The 17,210-nt window shown below is 48.5% G+C and overlaps 1 protein-coding gene across 1 annotated transcript in view; it reads left to right on the top strand.

Annotated features, from left to right (window-relative positions):
- The first annotated feature begins 746 nt into the window (after positions 1–746).
- The window catches only part of LOC140427677 (ATP-binding cassette sub-family G member 1), a 71,831-nt gene continuing 55,367 nt past the window's right edge, over positions 747–17,210 (top strand). The window contains exons 1-2 of the mRNA XM_072513159.1: positions 747–949; positions 2,999–3,239. Of these exons, the coding sequence (XP_072369260.1) occupies positions 3,020–3,239 (220 nt within the window). The 5' untranslated portion in view covers positions 747–949; positions 2,999–3,019. The remainder of the gene's footprint in view (positions 950–2,998; positions 3,240–17,210) is intronic.

Here is a 17,210-nt window from a genome sequence, read left to right as displayed (position 1 = left end):
TTATCAAATTTGATGACACCAATCACATAGCCTCCTCGTCTAGCTCTCATATTCAACAACTTTTTCAACTAATGAGCAAAATATTCAATTTTTAAAAATAGTTTTGTTTAAAATGGTCTGGTGTCTCTCCGCACCGCCCCCCCCCCCCCCCCCCCCCGCCCCTCAGGGGTGGGGGGGATGGCTGGCAGCTGTGCCATGGAGATTAAACTGGTTTTGCACAGTGAGCTAAACAGCTGGCTTGTAATGCAGAACAAGGCAGCAGCGCGGGTTCAATTCCCGTCCCGGCCTCCCCAAACAGGTGCCTGACTGTGGCGACTAGGGGCTTTTCACAGTAGCTTCATTGAAGCTTACTTGTGACAAGAAGCGGTTATTATTATTAATGCCTGGACAACAAAACACACACCCACACAAAAGGAAAACAGAAGGGAAAGACAAAAGAGGTAAAGGGTGAGGGAGACAAGTGAGGTTGAAACAGATAATCTGGGAGGTGGGGTGGGGGGGGGGGGGGGAGGGGTGCAGAATTGAAACCAAAAGATAGAAGTGGGGAGACAGTAAGGGAAAAAAGAAGAATGGAATGAGGGAAGGTAAAAGAGTGAGAGAGAGGGGGTGGAAGTGGGGGAAGAGATAGGAAACAGGAGAGTAATTAGGAGGTGGTTTGTCTCCGCCCCTTTTGCCCAGGGCACAGAGTGGATGTGATGCTGAAGGAGCAGTAAACAAAGGCAGACGGAGCAGACACACTCACTCACACACACACAGCTCCGGCTCACTGGGTACCAGTCCCCAGTCCTGGGCTCCCTGCATCCCAAACCACAGCTGAGACTGACACCAGCATTGCATCTCCTGGCTGGCAGGAGCAATAACAAGAGCACCTCGCAGCCCTCACTCTGCTCAGCAGCTCAATCGCCAACCGGGTGCCGACTGTCCCTGAAAGAGAAGCAGAGAAGCAGGGGTGAGTTTGGCAATGAATGCCTGCGCCCGCTTGGACTCTTTGCAATGTTAACATTGTCGATGGGCTGCAGCTTAAGCCAAGTGTTTAGTCGGGGGGGGGGGGGTAGATGTGTTTGCAAACGTTGCCAAGGACATATTTTAAATGCTTTAATAATGGAATGTGACGCATCAAGGAGCTTGGTTTGCGATGTAATTCCTGCTGATAAATGGAACGGGGCTGATATTGGACGTGGGTCTTGATGGAAGTTTCCTGCAATGATTAAATAGCAAGGTTAAAATGACATTTTAATAAGTCGAGGTTTGTCAACAATGGATAGATCCTGTTGCCTCTCTCTGTTTCTCTACAGTGGAATTAGACAGTGAGAAGATCTGTATACATTCATTAAGTTGACACATTTGTGCAATCCAATTAAAATCAGGCGTTGTAACATCACATTGATGAGTGTGGGCTCATTCCTTTAATATTCTTTGCAACAATAATCATTGAACACCTTGCTGCATCTTTTAAAAATGCCCCGATTGTTAGTAGCCGGATTGAAGGCTGGCTGCCTCTGGTATTTATGTTTATGTCCCGTGAAGATTCATCCTGAGCTGGTTTGACCGAAAGTAACCCCACTCTAGTTTCCACTGGAGTTGAGAGAGGACTGTCATTGCTCTTCTTTTTCACCAGGAGGCAGGAGTGAGCAAGGGAAAGGGGAGCAATTGCTGCCGAACGCCCCCAAATACAAGGGGAATGATGTTTGCAGAACAATATTTGGTGTTTTCTATCAATGTGCTTGATATACATCTCTTTAAAGACAAGAGATGAGTTCCTCTTGGTTAAACAACAATTCATCAAGTGTTTTCGGATTTTTATTTTAAAAAATTGAAAGAGAAATCTTGTTGCTGGCTCCAATTCTAATTTGTGATACGAAGTCTGCAAGGAAAAATGTTTGGTACGTGGGGCTTTTAAGGCTTCCTCCAGAATTGATGCATAGAATCATAGAATTTACAGTGCAGAAGGAGGCCATTCGGCCCATCGAGTCTGCACGGGCTCTTGGAAAGAGAACCCTCCCTCAAGCCCACGCATTCACCCTGCCCCAGTAACCCCACCTTAGGAGGTTTGGTGATGCCAGCACATCTGTGTGGTATGGTATTGCCAACGCAACACAGATTGGGAGGCATTCCGCTTCACCGATCCCCCCCCCCCCCCCCCCCCCCCCCCACCGCCCCATCTCACAGAATGAGATCGAGGGTCAGTCGAAGTATTTGTGTGGGGAGGGGGAAGTGATATTCCTGGAGGGAAATACTCAGTCATGTCCTCCTCCCATGAAGGGAATCTTCTGCTCTCACCTGGCCTGGCCCCCATGTGACTCCAGACCCACAGTAATGCCATTGACTCCGAATTGCCCTCTGAAATGGCCTTGCAAGCCCCTCAGTTGTTGCCATCACCTGCTCAAGTGCATTTTGGGATAAACATGAAGAGGCCATTGCCCACCTCCTTGTGGAATGTGCCTTTGCAAAGTAGGTCTGGGGAGAGATGAGGTGGTATTTGTCGAGGTTCATCCCGAGCAGCTCCGTGACGCAGGACTCTGTGGTATATGGGCTGTCCCCAGACACACACCGGGTAGACAGATATCAACTGCTGCTGGAGGATCATCAACTCGGTGAAAGACGCTCTTTGGTCTGCCTGAAACTTGTTGGGTCTTCCAGCGCAAAGAATTGTCCTCGACCGAGTATAGCACATTCCAGTCCAGGATTATGTGCGGCCATTTTGAAATGTCTGTAATGTTTCTTTGACTGTACCGAAGCACCTCAATGTAGAGAACCTGAATATTATTGCACTTTGTCTGATGGCCATTTTGAAATGTGCATTATATTCTTTCAGATATTTTACGAATAAAGTATATTTTTGCAACACCAAAGGATAAGCATTAAATTCTGGCCTTGCCACTGACACGCACATTCTATGAATTAAGAAAAATAAAGTACATGGAAAATAATAAGACAAATTCCATCGACTTTTAGGAAGCATTGAATCTGACCAAATGTCCTCCTGCTGTTGTTCCAGAAGATTATCTGCTCAGAATCCATGGCGGATCCCAAGTCAGTCTGTGTCTCGGTTGACGAGGTGGTCTCGAACGGGATGGCTACCCAACATGCCCCCATGGTTCCGATGCACTTAAAGAAAATAGAGAACGGGTTGACAGAGGCCCACCGCTTCTCCTACTTGCCACGGCGGCTTGCAGTCTCTATTGAGTTCAAGGATCTCTCATACTCTGTCTCTGAGGGCCCATGGTGGAGGAAGAAGGGTAAGAAAGAACATTGCCGAAATATTGAGTGCAACTTCCACATTGGGCAAAAGCTATGTACCAGTGGAAATCAAACATTGTTGGTTATATTGAATCACATTGAGTCTACATTAATGATATTGTGCAGCATCTATATCTCATTCTATATCATGGAAGTGCGAACATATATTAGTTCTTTATTTATTACAGTCCTGACTGAAACTCCAACACTGTTTCCCAATGTTAAGTCTAGCTTTGATGGCACTTGCAATTATCCTATCACACCCAAAAACACTTCACAATCAGTTCATTATTCCTGAGGTGCAGTGACTGTTGTTATGTAGTTAAACACACAGCAATATGCCACAAATAGCAAATAAGGATGATGACTAACAAGTTAATATACCTTTGGTTGAAAGAAATAATGTGTAGCTTATAGAATCATAGAATCCCTACAGTGCATAAGGAAGTCACTTGGCCCATCGAGCCTGCACCGACCCTCTGAAAGAGCACCCCACCCAGGCCCACTCCCCCACCCTGTCCCCACCTAGTCTTCACATCCCTCGACACTAAGGGGCAGGTTAGCACGGCCAATCCACCTAACTTGCACATCTTTGGACTGTGGAAGGAAATAGGAGCACCCAGAGGAAACCCACGCAGAGACGGGGAGAATGTGCAAACTCCACACAGACAGTGACCCAAGGCTGGAATCAAACCCTAGTCCCTGGCACTGTGAGGCAGCAGTGCTAAACACTGTGCTTCCTAGCCGCCCTTCAACTAGTAACAAGGGATTATTGATTTGATGCCCACCTCAAAATTCTCAATCAAAAAATGCACCTCCTCAGTAGAGCTCAGGCGTGTCATCCTCGACTGCTGGTGTGAGCTGTCCCTCACTCCCCTAAATCTGGCGCTCTCTACCTTCAGGATGGCTGGCTGGCTGAGATACCAGGAGAGGTAGTGAGGGGCTAGGGGAGGCTGGGTGAGAGAACAGTCCTACAAGGAGATGTTTGGGCTGCAGGGGTGGGGGGGAGTTGAGGCGAGGGAGAGGTCCTGCAGTGAGATGCTCGGAGTGGGGTGGCATGATGAAGGAAAGACTCCACAGTGTTTTGCGATTCCAGGGACGTACCTTTGCTCCTTCTGGCTTACAAAACAAATCAACTACACTTTTCACGCTCCTGGCCATTTCCTGAGCAGAATGGAGTGAGGGTTCCGCGCCTGCCTTCCTTAAAATTATAATTGAGCTCCTAACCACATCTGTAGGGTTAGTGTGGGCAAGAGATCGATCATTTGTCTGGCAGATGACTTGATTGCCCAGCAGTAGGCCCCCAGTGAAAGTTACAATGGCTGATTGTGTGGATTACTCAGACCATAAGGCCACTGACCTTAATCATAGGCCCTCAGCATCCTGTTAGCACTGATCTTCCAGAGTGAAAATCAATCCTCAACCTCTACCCCACTCCATGTTCCAGAGTCATGTGGAGGGGGTTAAAACCCAGGGACATGAAAACTACTGAATGAGTTAAGCAATGAGAATTGAAAGCGTTGATCAGAGCATCAGACGGAACCTTGTACCTCCCGAAGCCCTTCACAGAAAATGGTGAATCACCGACGGGTAAACATGGTGGTGAGGAGGGAACCAAGGCAGGTTGGTTCAGGGGTTGGATAGGGTGGACAGTGAGAGCCTTCTCCCGCGGATGGAAATGGCTAGCACGAGGGGACATAGCTTTAAACTGAGGGGTAATAGATATAGGACAGAGGTCAGAGGTAGTTTCTTTACGCAAAGAGTAGCAAGGCCGTGGAATGCCCTACCTGCTACAGTAGTGAACTCGCCAACATTGAGGGCATTTAAAAGTTTATTGGATAAACATATGGATGATAATGGCATAGTGTAGGTTAGATGGCTTTTGTTTCGGTGCAACATCGTGGGCCGAAGGGCCTGTACTGCGCTGTATCGTTCTATGTTCGATGTTCTATGTTGGAAATAAACTCAGAAAGTCACATTCCTCAATTGCTCCATAAGTGCCCCTATTCCTCAGGTTGATGGCCGCATTTTTAAGGCAAATCTATTAGGCGCGACCAGGGTTTGGAAACACCAACCTCGCCTTTGATTCTAATATGTGGAAAGTCCAGTGGAAGCTGCAGATCCGACAGGGCCTGAAATGGCAATTAGTACTCTTGATAGAGGGGGGAAGTGGGGGTGGGGGCAGGGGTCTTCAGGAATTGGGAGCAGCGCAGGTTTCACTCCCGCCCGGGTTTATTGGGCAGAGTGTAAAGCTGGTGTATCACCTGATTGTCTGGGTTTCCCACCCAGTGAACTCAGTGAAAATTAGCTCCCACGTTGAGAATTTCTTGTTTTGGCCGTTTGGGCTTGCTTGTAAAAGCCTGTGTATAGCACCGAGGGAAGCGAGTTGGCCCATCAAGCCTGTACTGAGTCATGCCTCGACCCCAGACCCCATTATTCCTGGTATACCAAGCCACTGTCTGACATCACAGATTTTGACCCGTAACTCTGCACAATTACCTCACCAAGTTATCTTTCAAATTGTTTCTGGCATCAGCTCCCACCCCTTGTTCAGGTCGAGTGTTCCAGATCCCACCAATTCTGCATCAGAATATTCCTCCTCATGTTCTCACTCAGAATGGTTCACTTTGCCAATGGTTTCAAATCTATGACCTCTGGGTCATTGACCAAACCGCCGGCGGGGATATTTGTTTATCTATCTGGACCTCGCTTCTTCTTGAACACCTCTGGTAGGTGAGCTCTCCACCTTCCCTGTTCCCAAGAGCACGGTTCTCATCTTTTCCAAGCGCCCTTCCTAAATGAAGTTCCTTAACCATGGGCAGCACGGTAGCACAAGGGGATAGCACTGTGGCTTCACAGCGCCAGGGTCCCAGGTTCGATTCCCCGCTGGGTCACTGTCTGTGCGGAGTCTACACGTTCTCGCCGTGTCTGCGTGGGTTTCCTCCCACAGTCCAAAGACGTGCAGGTTAGGTGGATTGGCCATGATAAATTGCCCTTAGTGACCAAAAAAGGTTAGGAGGGTTTATTGGGTTACGGGGATTGGGTGGAAGTGAGGGCTTAAGTGGGCCGGTGCAGACTCGATGGGCCGAATGGCCTTCTTCTGCACTCTATGTTCTATGTTAACCCTGGTAACGTTGCGGTGAACCTCCCCTTCCTCAGACCTATGGACCTTTCCTGACGCGTGGGGCCCAGAATTGTTCAAAATGCCACAGCTGAGGCCGAAACATTAATTTATATCGGTTCAGCGTGACCTCTGTACTTTAATATCCTGTTACTCTGTTTATAAGTGCTGGTAATTGATAATGCTTTTTTAAACATCTTATCAACTCGCCGCGTAAGTCACCTTTATGGATTTGTCTCTTTCTCTCACGGTGAAACAACCGGTATTTGGCCTCCGTGAGCTTTTGGTTTTACAGCTATTTATAATTTAAATTTCAAAAAGAGACTTGCAAAAAAAAAAAAACGTCCTCAAATACGGAGAGAACCCGTGCTGTAAGTAGGTGCAATGCACCATAATGTCACATAGCAGTTCCCGTTGCTGGTTACTCCTGGTCATTGCCTGATAGTAACCTCCAGCTGAAGCTTGGCAAGCAGTCAGGGGCTGATTGGTTGCTGCTGCGGTGTTGCCGGGGAGAAGGAGGAGCGAGGATGCTTATCGAGGGGGATGAGATTTTTATTTTTAAAATGCCGCTCGCGGATCCATGAGCTGGTGTTTTTTTTTAAAAAAAACTCTGCCAGTGGAAAAAATAAAATCGCGCACGACAGCAGAGGCTGCACGACGTCATCGCGATTCGGGAAAGGGAAACACATCGCTGTACAGGGAGAGAGAGAGTGGGAGAAACATGCGATGTTTCACTTTCAGGATGAACGGGACTCTGTGGTAGCACCTGCCAATGTTAGCACAATTCCATTTCCATAACAGTGACTGATGTCGGGCACGTCATGAGTCCATTTAAGCTCGCTATTGTGCTCACCAGCTTGGCACTTGACCCCATTATTCCTGGCATGTTCCGAATGAAGCCTGACACAAAGCAGAAGTTTGCAAAGTCACGCCTACTGTAATACCAACGTCCGCAATTTATCCTATTTCCTATTTCACTTCCTATCTTTCCTATTGTTACAAAGGAAGCAGATCTGGCGAGCCTTTTGTTCGATACTTTTCAGAGAAGATAATAAGGACCTGCTTTGAAGGATCTTTTGATGTGTGGGGGGAGAGGGGGGCGGAGGTAGGGGCAACAGGCCAAATTGGCTGGGTGGCCGGTTATGGATCAGATTGATGCCAGCAGGAACAGCACGGGGTTCGATCCCCATTCCGGCTGCGGCAGATTTGGGACCTGCCTCCTCGCCCGACACGTGGTGAGGGTTGTGGCCCCGTGGGTCCAACCTGCCTTCGAGCAGAGAACAGAGGAAAAAGAAAAATCACACGCACACGCGCATGTTCACACAACATATGGCACCTTTAATGTGACAGAACATCTCAAAAGCACATCACAGTAGCACAGTGGTTAGCACTGTTGCTTCACAGCGCCAGGGACCCGGGTTTGATTCCCGGCTCACTGTCTGTGCAGAGTCTCGACATTCTCCCCGTGTCTGCGTGGGTTTCCTCCGGGTGCTCCGGTTTCCTCCCACAAGTCCCGAAAGACGGGCTTGTTAGGTGAATTGGACATTCTGAATTCTCCCTCCATGTACCCGAACAGGCGCCGGAATGTGGCAACCAGGGGATTTTGACAGTAACTTCATTGCAATGTTAATGTAAGACTACCTGTGACAATAAAGATCATTATTATTAGGAGTATTGCTGAGCAAAATTTGACACAAGCACACACATGGGGCGGGTTTCTCCGATACCCCACCGGATCGGAGAATCGCCGGGGGGCGGCATGAATCTCGACCCGCCGTTCTGACGCCGGCTGCCGAATTCTCCGGCGCCGATTTTTGGGCGGGGGCGGTGATCACGTCGCGCCGGTCGGGGGCCGTTGGCATTGGCCTCCCGGCGATTCCCTGGGCCCCGATGGGCCGAGCGGCCGCCCGTGTTCAGCCGGTCCCGCCGGCGTAAAATACACAAGGTCCATACCGGCAGGACCTGGCTCTGAGGGCGGCCTGCGGAGTCCTCGGGGAGGCGTGTGGGTGATGGGTTGTCAATTGGCATATCCAGGATTGGCAGATTTCTTTGTTGCGTCAGGGCATCAATAACAAGTTGCGTTTATATAGCACTTTGATGTTTTAAAAGTTTCCAATGCGCCTCATAGGAAGGGTATCAAACAATATTTGACACCGAGCCAGAAGAGATAACAGTCGGGTCGATGGCCAATAACTTGGCTAAAGAGGTGGATTTAAGAAGCATCTGTTCTTTTTAAATGTCAATCCTTCCAAGGATGAAAGCGAGGTTGAGGAGATGGGAAGCTCTGAAGAAGAGTCACACAGACTCAAAACGTTAACTTTGTTTTCTCTCTCCACAGATGCTGCCAGACCTGCTGAGTTTTTCCAGCATTTTCTGTGTTTGTGTGTGAGAGAGAGGTTGAGGGAGGGAATTCCAGAGCGTGTGGCACTGTCAGCTGAAGGGATACAGCCACCAAGAGTGGAGTGGCAAAGATTGGGTATGCATGAGAGATCAGATTGGGAGGAAATATGACGGAGATATGGAGGAGGGGTGGGATGAATTGAGGCCATGGAGGCACTGAAAACAAGGTGAGAATTTTTAAATTCCAGAGATAAGGAACAAAGACAGGTCAATGGCGACGCGATATGGATCATTTATGACCTAACTGAAAGATGAACAGGCAGTAGGGCTGAAATTTTAATTCCTGCTTCACTACTTTCATAGATTATTTTTTGAAGCATTTGTACTCCACCAAACGCTGTTGGACGTATTAGATGTAGAAATCATCATAGAATTTACAGTGCAGAAGGAGGCCATTCGGCCCATCGAGTCTGCACCGGCTCTTGGAAAGAGCACCCTACCCAAGCCCACACCTCCACCCCATCCCCATAACCCAGTAACCCCACCCAATACTAAGGGCAATTTTGGACACTAAGGGCAATTTATCATGGCCAATCCACCTAACCTGCACATCTTTGGACTGTGGGAGGAAACCGGAGCACCCGGAGGAAACCCACGCAGACATGGGGAGAACGTGCAGACTCCGCACAGACAGTGACCCAAGCCGGGAATCGAACCTGGGACCCTGGAGCTGTGAAGCAATTGTGCTAACCACACTGCTACCGTGCTGCCCAACAATCCTGAAATGCTCAGGATATATGACACATGTCACTAAACATGTGTCTTGTCCTTTTGTAAGTTGGCGAATTTGGGGAAGTCCTGACTTTGAAACTCAGGCATGTTTCCTGTATGTATAGGAAATGGAAAAAAAATCTTACACTGTTCCGCCTCTGTAACAGTAATAGATGAAGGAAATAATCTTCCTTTAGTGTTAGGCAGAGAGGAAGGTACACCACTTTGTTTGCTTAGAGACTTTCAAAGAGAGCAGACAAGATCCCAGTTTCTAGATTTAAAAATGTCGCACTCTAATTTTGCTAATGCTGCCATCAAATTAAACAGCACAGTGGCACAGTGGTTATAATCATAATCTTTATTAATGTGACAAGTAGGCATACATTAATACTGCAATGAGGTCACTGTGAAAAGCCCCTAGTCGCCACACTCTGGTGCCTGTTCGAGTTCACTGAGAGAGAATTCAGAATGTCCAATTCACCTAACAAGCACGTCTTTCGGGACTTGTGGGAAGAAACCGGAGCACCCGGAGGAAACCCACACAGACACCGGGAGAACGTGCAGACTCCGCACAGACATGACCCAAGCCGGGAATCGAACCCGGATCCCTTGCGCTGTGAAGCAATAGTGCTAACCACTGTGCTACCGTGCCACCCATAGCACTGCTGCCTCAGAGCGCCAGGGATCCGGGTTCGATTCCTGCCTTGGGTGACTGTATGGAGTTTGCACGTTCTCCCCGTGTCTGCATGGGTTTCCTCGGGATGCTCCAGTTTCCTCCCGCAGTTCAAACGTTAAGTGGATTGGCCATGCTAAATTGCCCCTTTGTGTCGAAAAATGTGCAGGTTAGTTGGATTTGCCATGTTCAATGTGTGTGGTTCCGATGATAGGGCAGGGGAGTGGGCCTAGATGGGGTGCTCTTTCAGAGGGCTGGTGCAGATATGATTGGCAGAGTGGCCTACTTCTGCACTGTAGGGATTCTTTGGACACACTGTAGATAACAATACTGGAAGTCTGAAATAAAACCACAAAATCGTGAAAATACACAAGAAACCTTGAGGAGAGATTAAAAATATATATTTAGAGTGTAGTAACCCTTGGACAAAACTGAGAATAATAAAGTTAATTAAGTTCCTGAACGAGGATAAATTTTAAACGTAGGATAAGAAACAGATAGAGGTGTGTGGCTGAGGGTGGGGGTGGTGGGTGAGGGGTGGGTGAGGGGGTACGATTCCACATGGCCGGGAGTGTTAATTGCAGGGAATTATGGGCTGTGTGCCTGTACTTATCTTCCTGTGAGTGTTTTCCCTCTCTCCATCTCTCTGCACACAGTCCCCCTGCACTGCTGACACCCACCGCCCCCCATTACCCCCCACCCCACCCCCATCCACCCTGCTCCGACCAATACCTGTCATGATATGCAGACATGTAGATAATGATGTACAGACAGGCAGATAATGAACACAGAGAACAGGACATGACCAATGAGCAGGCAGGACACTCAGGGATGGTATCGCACTATAAAAGGCACGAGGCACACACACTCCGCCTCTTTCCACAGGCGACACTTAAGAGAGTAGGACAGGGGCAGATCAGAAGCATCACACCCACCACGTGGCTTAGAGCAGACTGGTTAGTTAGACTGAGTTACTAAAGCAAGAATCGCAGGAGAGTCGAACTGATAGAGAACTGTGCTAATGGTTCAATAAATCACATTGAACTTACTTCAAAGTCTGGAGTATCTTTTGGTCAAAGCTGCATCGAGTTGCAGCCTGTGTTATCCCAGAGTACATAACACAACAATACCAACCTCACCAATCCTGCTGAGATCCAGGAGCAGGACCTTCTGGGATTGGGGATCCGACGCTGGGATCAAATATGGGTCCTGACCCTGTGGTGTGTCAGCCGCCACGATTTTGGGAGGTTTGCCTAATTAGAATCTGTGCTTGCTGTCCAATTAAGGTGGAGACTGGACTCTTGAAGCTGAGGCATAACAGGAGTTCCTCCAGCACTAAGCAAGCCACCGCTTGCAGTTCAGGTAAGGGAGAGAGGGAGGGAGCGCCTCCATTCTTGAGACTCCCTCTCTGTACGTTTCACAACACTGAAGTAAGGAAATGGCCGCAGCTGCAGGGCCACTATTGTGGAGGTGGAATGCAGCAATGGCTGGTTTGACAAAGCAGCTCCAAGGGCCATGGACATCATCAAAGTGATCCTTAATCACTGCCCAGCCCCCGCCCCGAACCTGGACTGCCACTGGGATGCCAGCTCCAGGCACCTGCCAAGCCCACCATGCCATGGCAGTGGGTGGGGGTTGGACGGAGGGGGTGGGTAGTGTCGCAGGGAAGGGTCTCCAGGCTGACTGAAATTTTCCAACCTTTTGACCTCAGCTGGCCTCTTGATTGAGTTAACAAGTTAGCTGCCACTTGCGGGACGGTAGATGTTCCAAGCCCAAAATAGCCTCTGGGAAAATGGCCATAGTCGGGACTGTTGTGGGGAAGAGGCATGCCAGCCAGCTTCAGGAAATTCCTCACCTGCCCACTTCCATCCCCTCGATATCAGCATGAAAATCCCGCCCCAGGCGTTCAGAAGGGGCAGCACAGTAGCACAAATGGATAGCACTGTGGCTTCACAGCGCCAGGGTCCCAGGTTCGATTCCTCGCTGGGTCACTGTCTGTGCGGAGTCTGCACGTTCTCCCTGTGTCTGCGTGGGTTTCCTCCGGGTGCTCCAGTTTCCACCCACAGTCCAAAGATGTGCAGGTTAGGTGGATTAGCCACGATAAATTGCCCTTAGTGGTTAGGAGGGGTTATTAGGTTATGGGGATAGGGTGGAAGTGAGGGCTTAAGTGTGTCGGTGCAGACTCGATGGGCTGAATGGCCTCCTTCTGCACTTATTTCCTGTATGTTCTATGAATCAACTGGAATGCCTGGCACTCCCTCCTAAAATTTGACTTCTGTACGGGTCTACGATTGTTTAGCTTTCCCCATCAACACGATGCACTACAGAGAGTAAAGTGACACCAACATTTCGGTTGGTATGTACTCCTATGCAATGAAGCAAACCTTCACTTTAACTGTGCTACGTGAAATCATTAAAATCAGAGCTGTGCAAATGAGAGGGATTTGTAAAACGGGATGTTGTCTCTCAGTGTGCGATGGATGTCTGTGCACCATCCTGCCAACCATCTGCCCTCACATTATTTCTGACTTGGCCTCCTGAGATTTCAGCCCATTCATTATCCTTCACGCTTTTGTCTTGCCCTCGGGCTCATTATTGCCGCAACTTGTAATAAATTACCCTCAGCTGCGCCTGCTGATGGATGACATGGCAGCCGACAGGCAAGCAAGCACTCTGAGTGTGACCATCTCGCTGGGCCTGGGGACAAGGAGCCAGCCATTCAGCCTCTCGAGCCTATTCTGTCAGTCAGTTCGATCCTGTTCCGTATTTACCTGTCCAACGGGAATAAGTTATCGTCTATTCACCTCATCAAAATCCCTCACAATTTGAAAAACACTCTATTGAACCCTCGCTCCCTACTGTGCTCCAATGGAAATAGTCCCGAGCCTCTCGTTAGAATTACAGTCCCACTCTTGTTATCAGTCAGCGTGCATGTTTTATGTACGCTGGTACTTTTTAAGATAGGGTATTGTTTTATGAAAGATTTGAACCTGATGGCACAAAGGAAGAGGCGATTATGAATCATCGCAAATTAATTGGTTTGTTCAAAAGAGGGTAATTAAACACTCATAGAATTACAAGATGGAAAAGGCTGCTTGGTCCAACTGGCACATGCTGGTGTTTATCCTGAATAGTAGTCCTAACCCCATGTGCCCTTCCAATTCCCATATCCCTTTGTTATCCTTTCCTTCTGCCACTAATGGAATCCGTTATCAAATATTGGCCTGGTCTCTGCTTCAATCACTGCCTCTGATCTTGTACATCTCAGCCTCTCAGCCTTTCCACAAAATCACTTACATTTTAATCCTGTGTCGCCATGTCCTTGCTTTAGATCCTCAATCTTGGAAACATTAGCTGTGAGTGGGGGTTCAGTTGGAGTGGGGGATGTGTGAGGGGTTGAGAGGTAGTTATTGGGAGGGAGAGGCAAAGCAGGTGGCAAACTCAATGGTGACCACACTGTAGGCGTGGGCGGCACAGTTGCACAGTGGTTAAGACCCTTGTCTCGCAGCGCCAGGCACTGGGTTCGATTCCGGCCTTGGACTGTGTGGAGTTTGCACTTCCGTGTCTGCGTGGGTTTCCTCTGGGTGCTCCGGTTTCCTCCCACAGTCCAGAGCTGTGCAGGTTAGGTGGATTGGCCATGATCACTGCACGGGATTTGAAGGGACATTAGAGATAGCATGAGGTTCAAAGAAGAAGCATACAAATTAGCAAGAAAAAGCAATAGACAGTTAAAAATTCAGCAAAGGTGGATCAAGGGATTGATTAAGAAGGGGAAAATACAATATGAAAGTAAGCTAGCGGGGAACATAAAAACTAACTAAAAAATTTGATACGTATGTAAAGGGAAATTTTTTTAAAAAAACGAATGTAGGCCCCTTACAGTCAGAAAGGGGGGTATTTATAATGGGGAACAAAGAAATGGCTGAAGAACTAAATTTGTACTTTGTTTCTGTCTTCACAAAGGAAGACATGAATAATGTACCGGAAGTTCTGAGAAACACAAGTTTCAGTGAGGAGCTGAAGGAAATTAGCATGAGTAGAGAAATTAATTTTTGGGAAATTAATAAGATTGGAGGTGGATGAATCGCCAGGGTCTGATAATCTTCATCCCAGAGTACTTAAGGAAGTGACCCTAGAAATAGTAGATTCACTGGTGGTCATTTTCCAAAACTCTTTGGATTCTGGAATGGTTCCCACAGATTGGAGGGTTGCTAATATAACACCACCATTCAAAAAGGGAGGTAAAGAGGAAATAGGGACCTATAGACCAGTGAGCCTAACGTCAATAGCAGGGAAGTTGTTAGAGTCCATCATCAAGGATTTCATAGCACAGCATTTGGAAAGCAGTGATGTAATCAGACAAAGTCAGCATGGATTTACAAAATGGAAATCATGCTTGACAAATCTACTAGAATTCTTTGAAGATGTAACTAGTAGAGTTGACCAGGGAGAACCGGTGGATGTGGTTTATTTAGAGTTTCAGACAAGTAGAGGGATTCTCCAACCCCCCCCGCCGGGTCGGAGAATCCCCGGGGGGGCAACATTAATCCCGCCCCGCCGACCCGACCCCGCCCTGCCGACCCGACGTCAGCTGCCGTATTCTCCGGCGCCAGTTTTCGGGCGGGGGCGGGGTTCACGCCACCCCGGTCGGGGGCCGTTGGCCGCGGCCCCCTTGGCAAATCTCCGGGACCCGATGGGCTGAGCGGCCATCTGTTTTTGGCCAGTCCTCCCGGCGTGGATTACACATGGTCCCACATGGTGGGACCTGGCAGGTAAGTCGGCGGGGGCGGTCCTCGGGGGGGGCGGGGGGGTGCGGGGGGGATCCAACCTCGGGGGGGGGGGGCCTCACGGTGGCCTGGCCCGCGATCGGGGCCACCGATCTGCGTGAGGTTCTGTGCCGTGGGGGCACTCCTTCCTTCCGCGCCGGCCACTGTAGGGCTCCTCCATGGTTGGCACGGGGAAGACAACCCCTTGCGCATGCACCAGAATACGCCGGCCGGTCTGCGCATGTGCGGACTCGCGCAGTCCCTTCGGCGCTGTCTGGCGTGGCACCAACCCCTTCGGCATCCACCCAGCCCCCGGAAGTGCAGAGAATTCCGTACTTTTGGGGGCTGTTGACACCGAAGTCGTTCTATGTAATGTTAAAGTACATGAGATTGCGGATAGTGTCTTGAGATGGATAGAAAGCTGGTTAGCAGACAGGAAGCAAAAGGTTGGAATAAATGGGTCTTTTTCCGATTGGCAGGCAGTGACTAATAGGGTACTGCAGGGATCTGTGCTCGAACCCCAACTGTTAACATTAGATACTAATGATTTTGATGAGCGGACTAAATGTATTATCTCCAAATTTTCAGATGATAAAAACTTGTGTGGGAGAGTGAGCTGTGACGAGGATTTATGGCCGCTTATGGGGATTTTGGCAGGCTGAGTGAGTGGACATATGCATGGCAGAGGCAGTTTAATGTGAATAAATGTGAGGTTAACCACGTCAATAGCAAAAATTGAAAGGCAGATTATTATTTGAATGGGTGTAAATTGAGGGAGGTGGATACTTAGCGAGACCTTGGTGTCCTCGTGCAATAGTCACTGAATGTAGGCGCACAGGTACAGCAGGCAGTAAAAAAGGTAAATGTTATGTTGGCTTTCATAGCGATAGGATTGATAATAATAATCTTTATTATTGTCACAAGTAGGCTTACAATAGCACTGCAATGAAGTTTCACTTCAATGAAAATCCCCTAGTCGCTACACTCCAGCGCCTGTTCGGGTACACAGAGGGAGAATTCAGAATGTCCAATTCACCCAACAAGCACATCTTTCGGGACTTGTGGGAGGAAACCGGAGCACCCGGAGGAAACCCACGCAGACACGGGGAGAACGTGCAGACTCTGCACAGACAGTGACCCAAGCAGGGAATCGAACATGGGACCCTGGTGCTGTGAAGCAACAGTGCTAACCACTGTGCCGCCCAATTTGAGTACAGGAATAGAGATGTTTTACTGCAATTGCATAGGGCATTAATGAGGCCACACCTGGAGTATTGCGTGCAGTTTGGTGTCCTTATCTGAGGAAGGATGTCCTTGCTATGGAGGGAGTGTAGCGAAGATTTACCTGATTCCTGGGATGGCGGGATTGTCAAATGAGGAAAGACTAAGTCACTTAGGATTATATTCATTGGAGTTTAGAAGAGTGAGAGGGGATCTCATAGAAATTTACAAAATTCTAACAGGATTAGACAGGGTAGATTCAGAAAGAATGTTCCCAATGGTGGGGGAGTCCAGAACTAGGGGTCATAGTTTGAGGATAAGGGGTAAACCTTTTAGGACTGAGGTGAGGAGAAATTTCTTCACCCAAAGAGTGGTGAATCTGTGGAATTCGCTACCACAGTAAGTATTTGAGGCCAAAACGTTGTGTAATTTCAAGCAGGAATTAGATATAGCTCTGGGGGCTCAAGGGATCACGGGATATGGGGGAAGGTGGAATCAGGACATTACATTTGATAATCAGCCAGGATCATTATGAATGGTGGAGCAGGCTCAAAGGGCCGAATGGCCTACTCCTGTTTCTATTTTCTATGTATGTTCTGGGGATAGGGCGGGGAAATGGGCCGAGGTGGCGTGCTCTTTCGGAGAGTCGATACAGACTCGATGCACTGGAGATACTATGGATTCTATAGGAAGGATGTGATAGCACTCGAAAGGATGCAGAGGAGATTCACCAAGATGTTGCCTGAGGAGCATTAGGCTTCTCCTTAGAGCCGAAAAAGCTGAGGGGGGCCCTGATTGAGGTGTACAAATTTACGAGGGAAATAGATAGGTTAGATAGGAAGGAACTTTTCCTCTTGGCAGAGGGGGTCAATAAGCAGGGGTCAGGTCAGGAGATATATAGGGGGATTTGAGGAAAACCGTTTTCACCCAGAGGGTGGTTGGTGTCTGTAACTCACTCCCAAAAAGGGTGGTAGAGGCGGGAACCCTCACAACACTTAAGACGTATTTAGATGAGCACTTGAAACACCAGAGCGTACAAAGTTACAGACAAAATGCTGGAAAATGGAATTAGAATAGA

This window comes from Scyliorhinus torazame, chromosome 8 (assembly GCF_047496885.1).
Source record: "Scyliorhinus torazame isolate Kashiwa2021f chromosome 8, sScyTor2.1, whole genome shotgun sequence".
Lineage (NCBI taxonomy): Eukaryota > Metazoa > Chordata > Chondrichthyes > Carcharhiniformes > Scyliorhinidae > Scyliorhinus > Scyliorhinus torazame.
The sequence above is the reverse complement of the archived record's forward strand: the minus strand, read 5'-3'. Positions and strand labels throughout refer to the sequence as shown.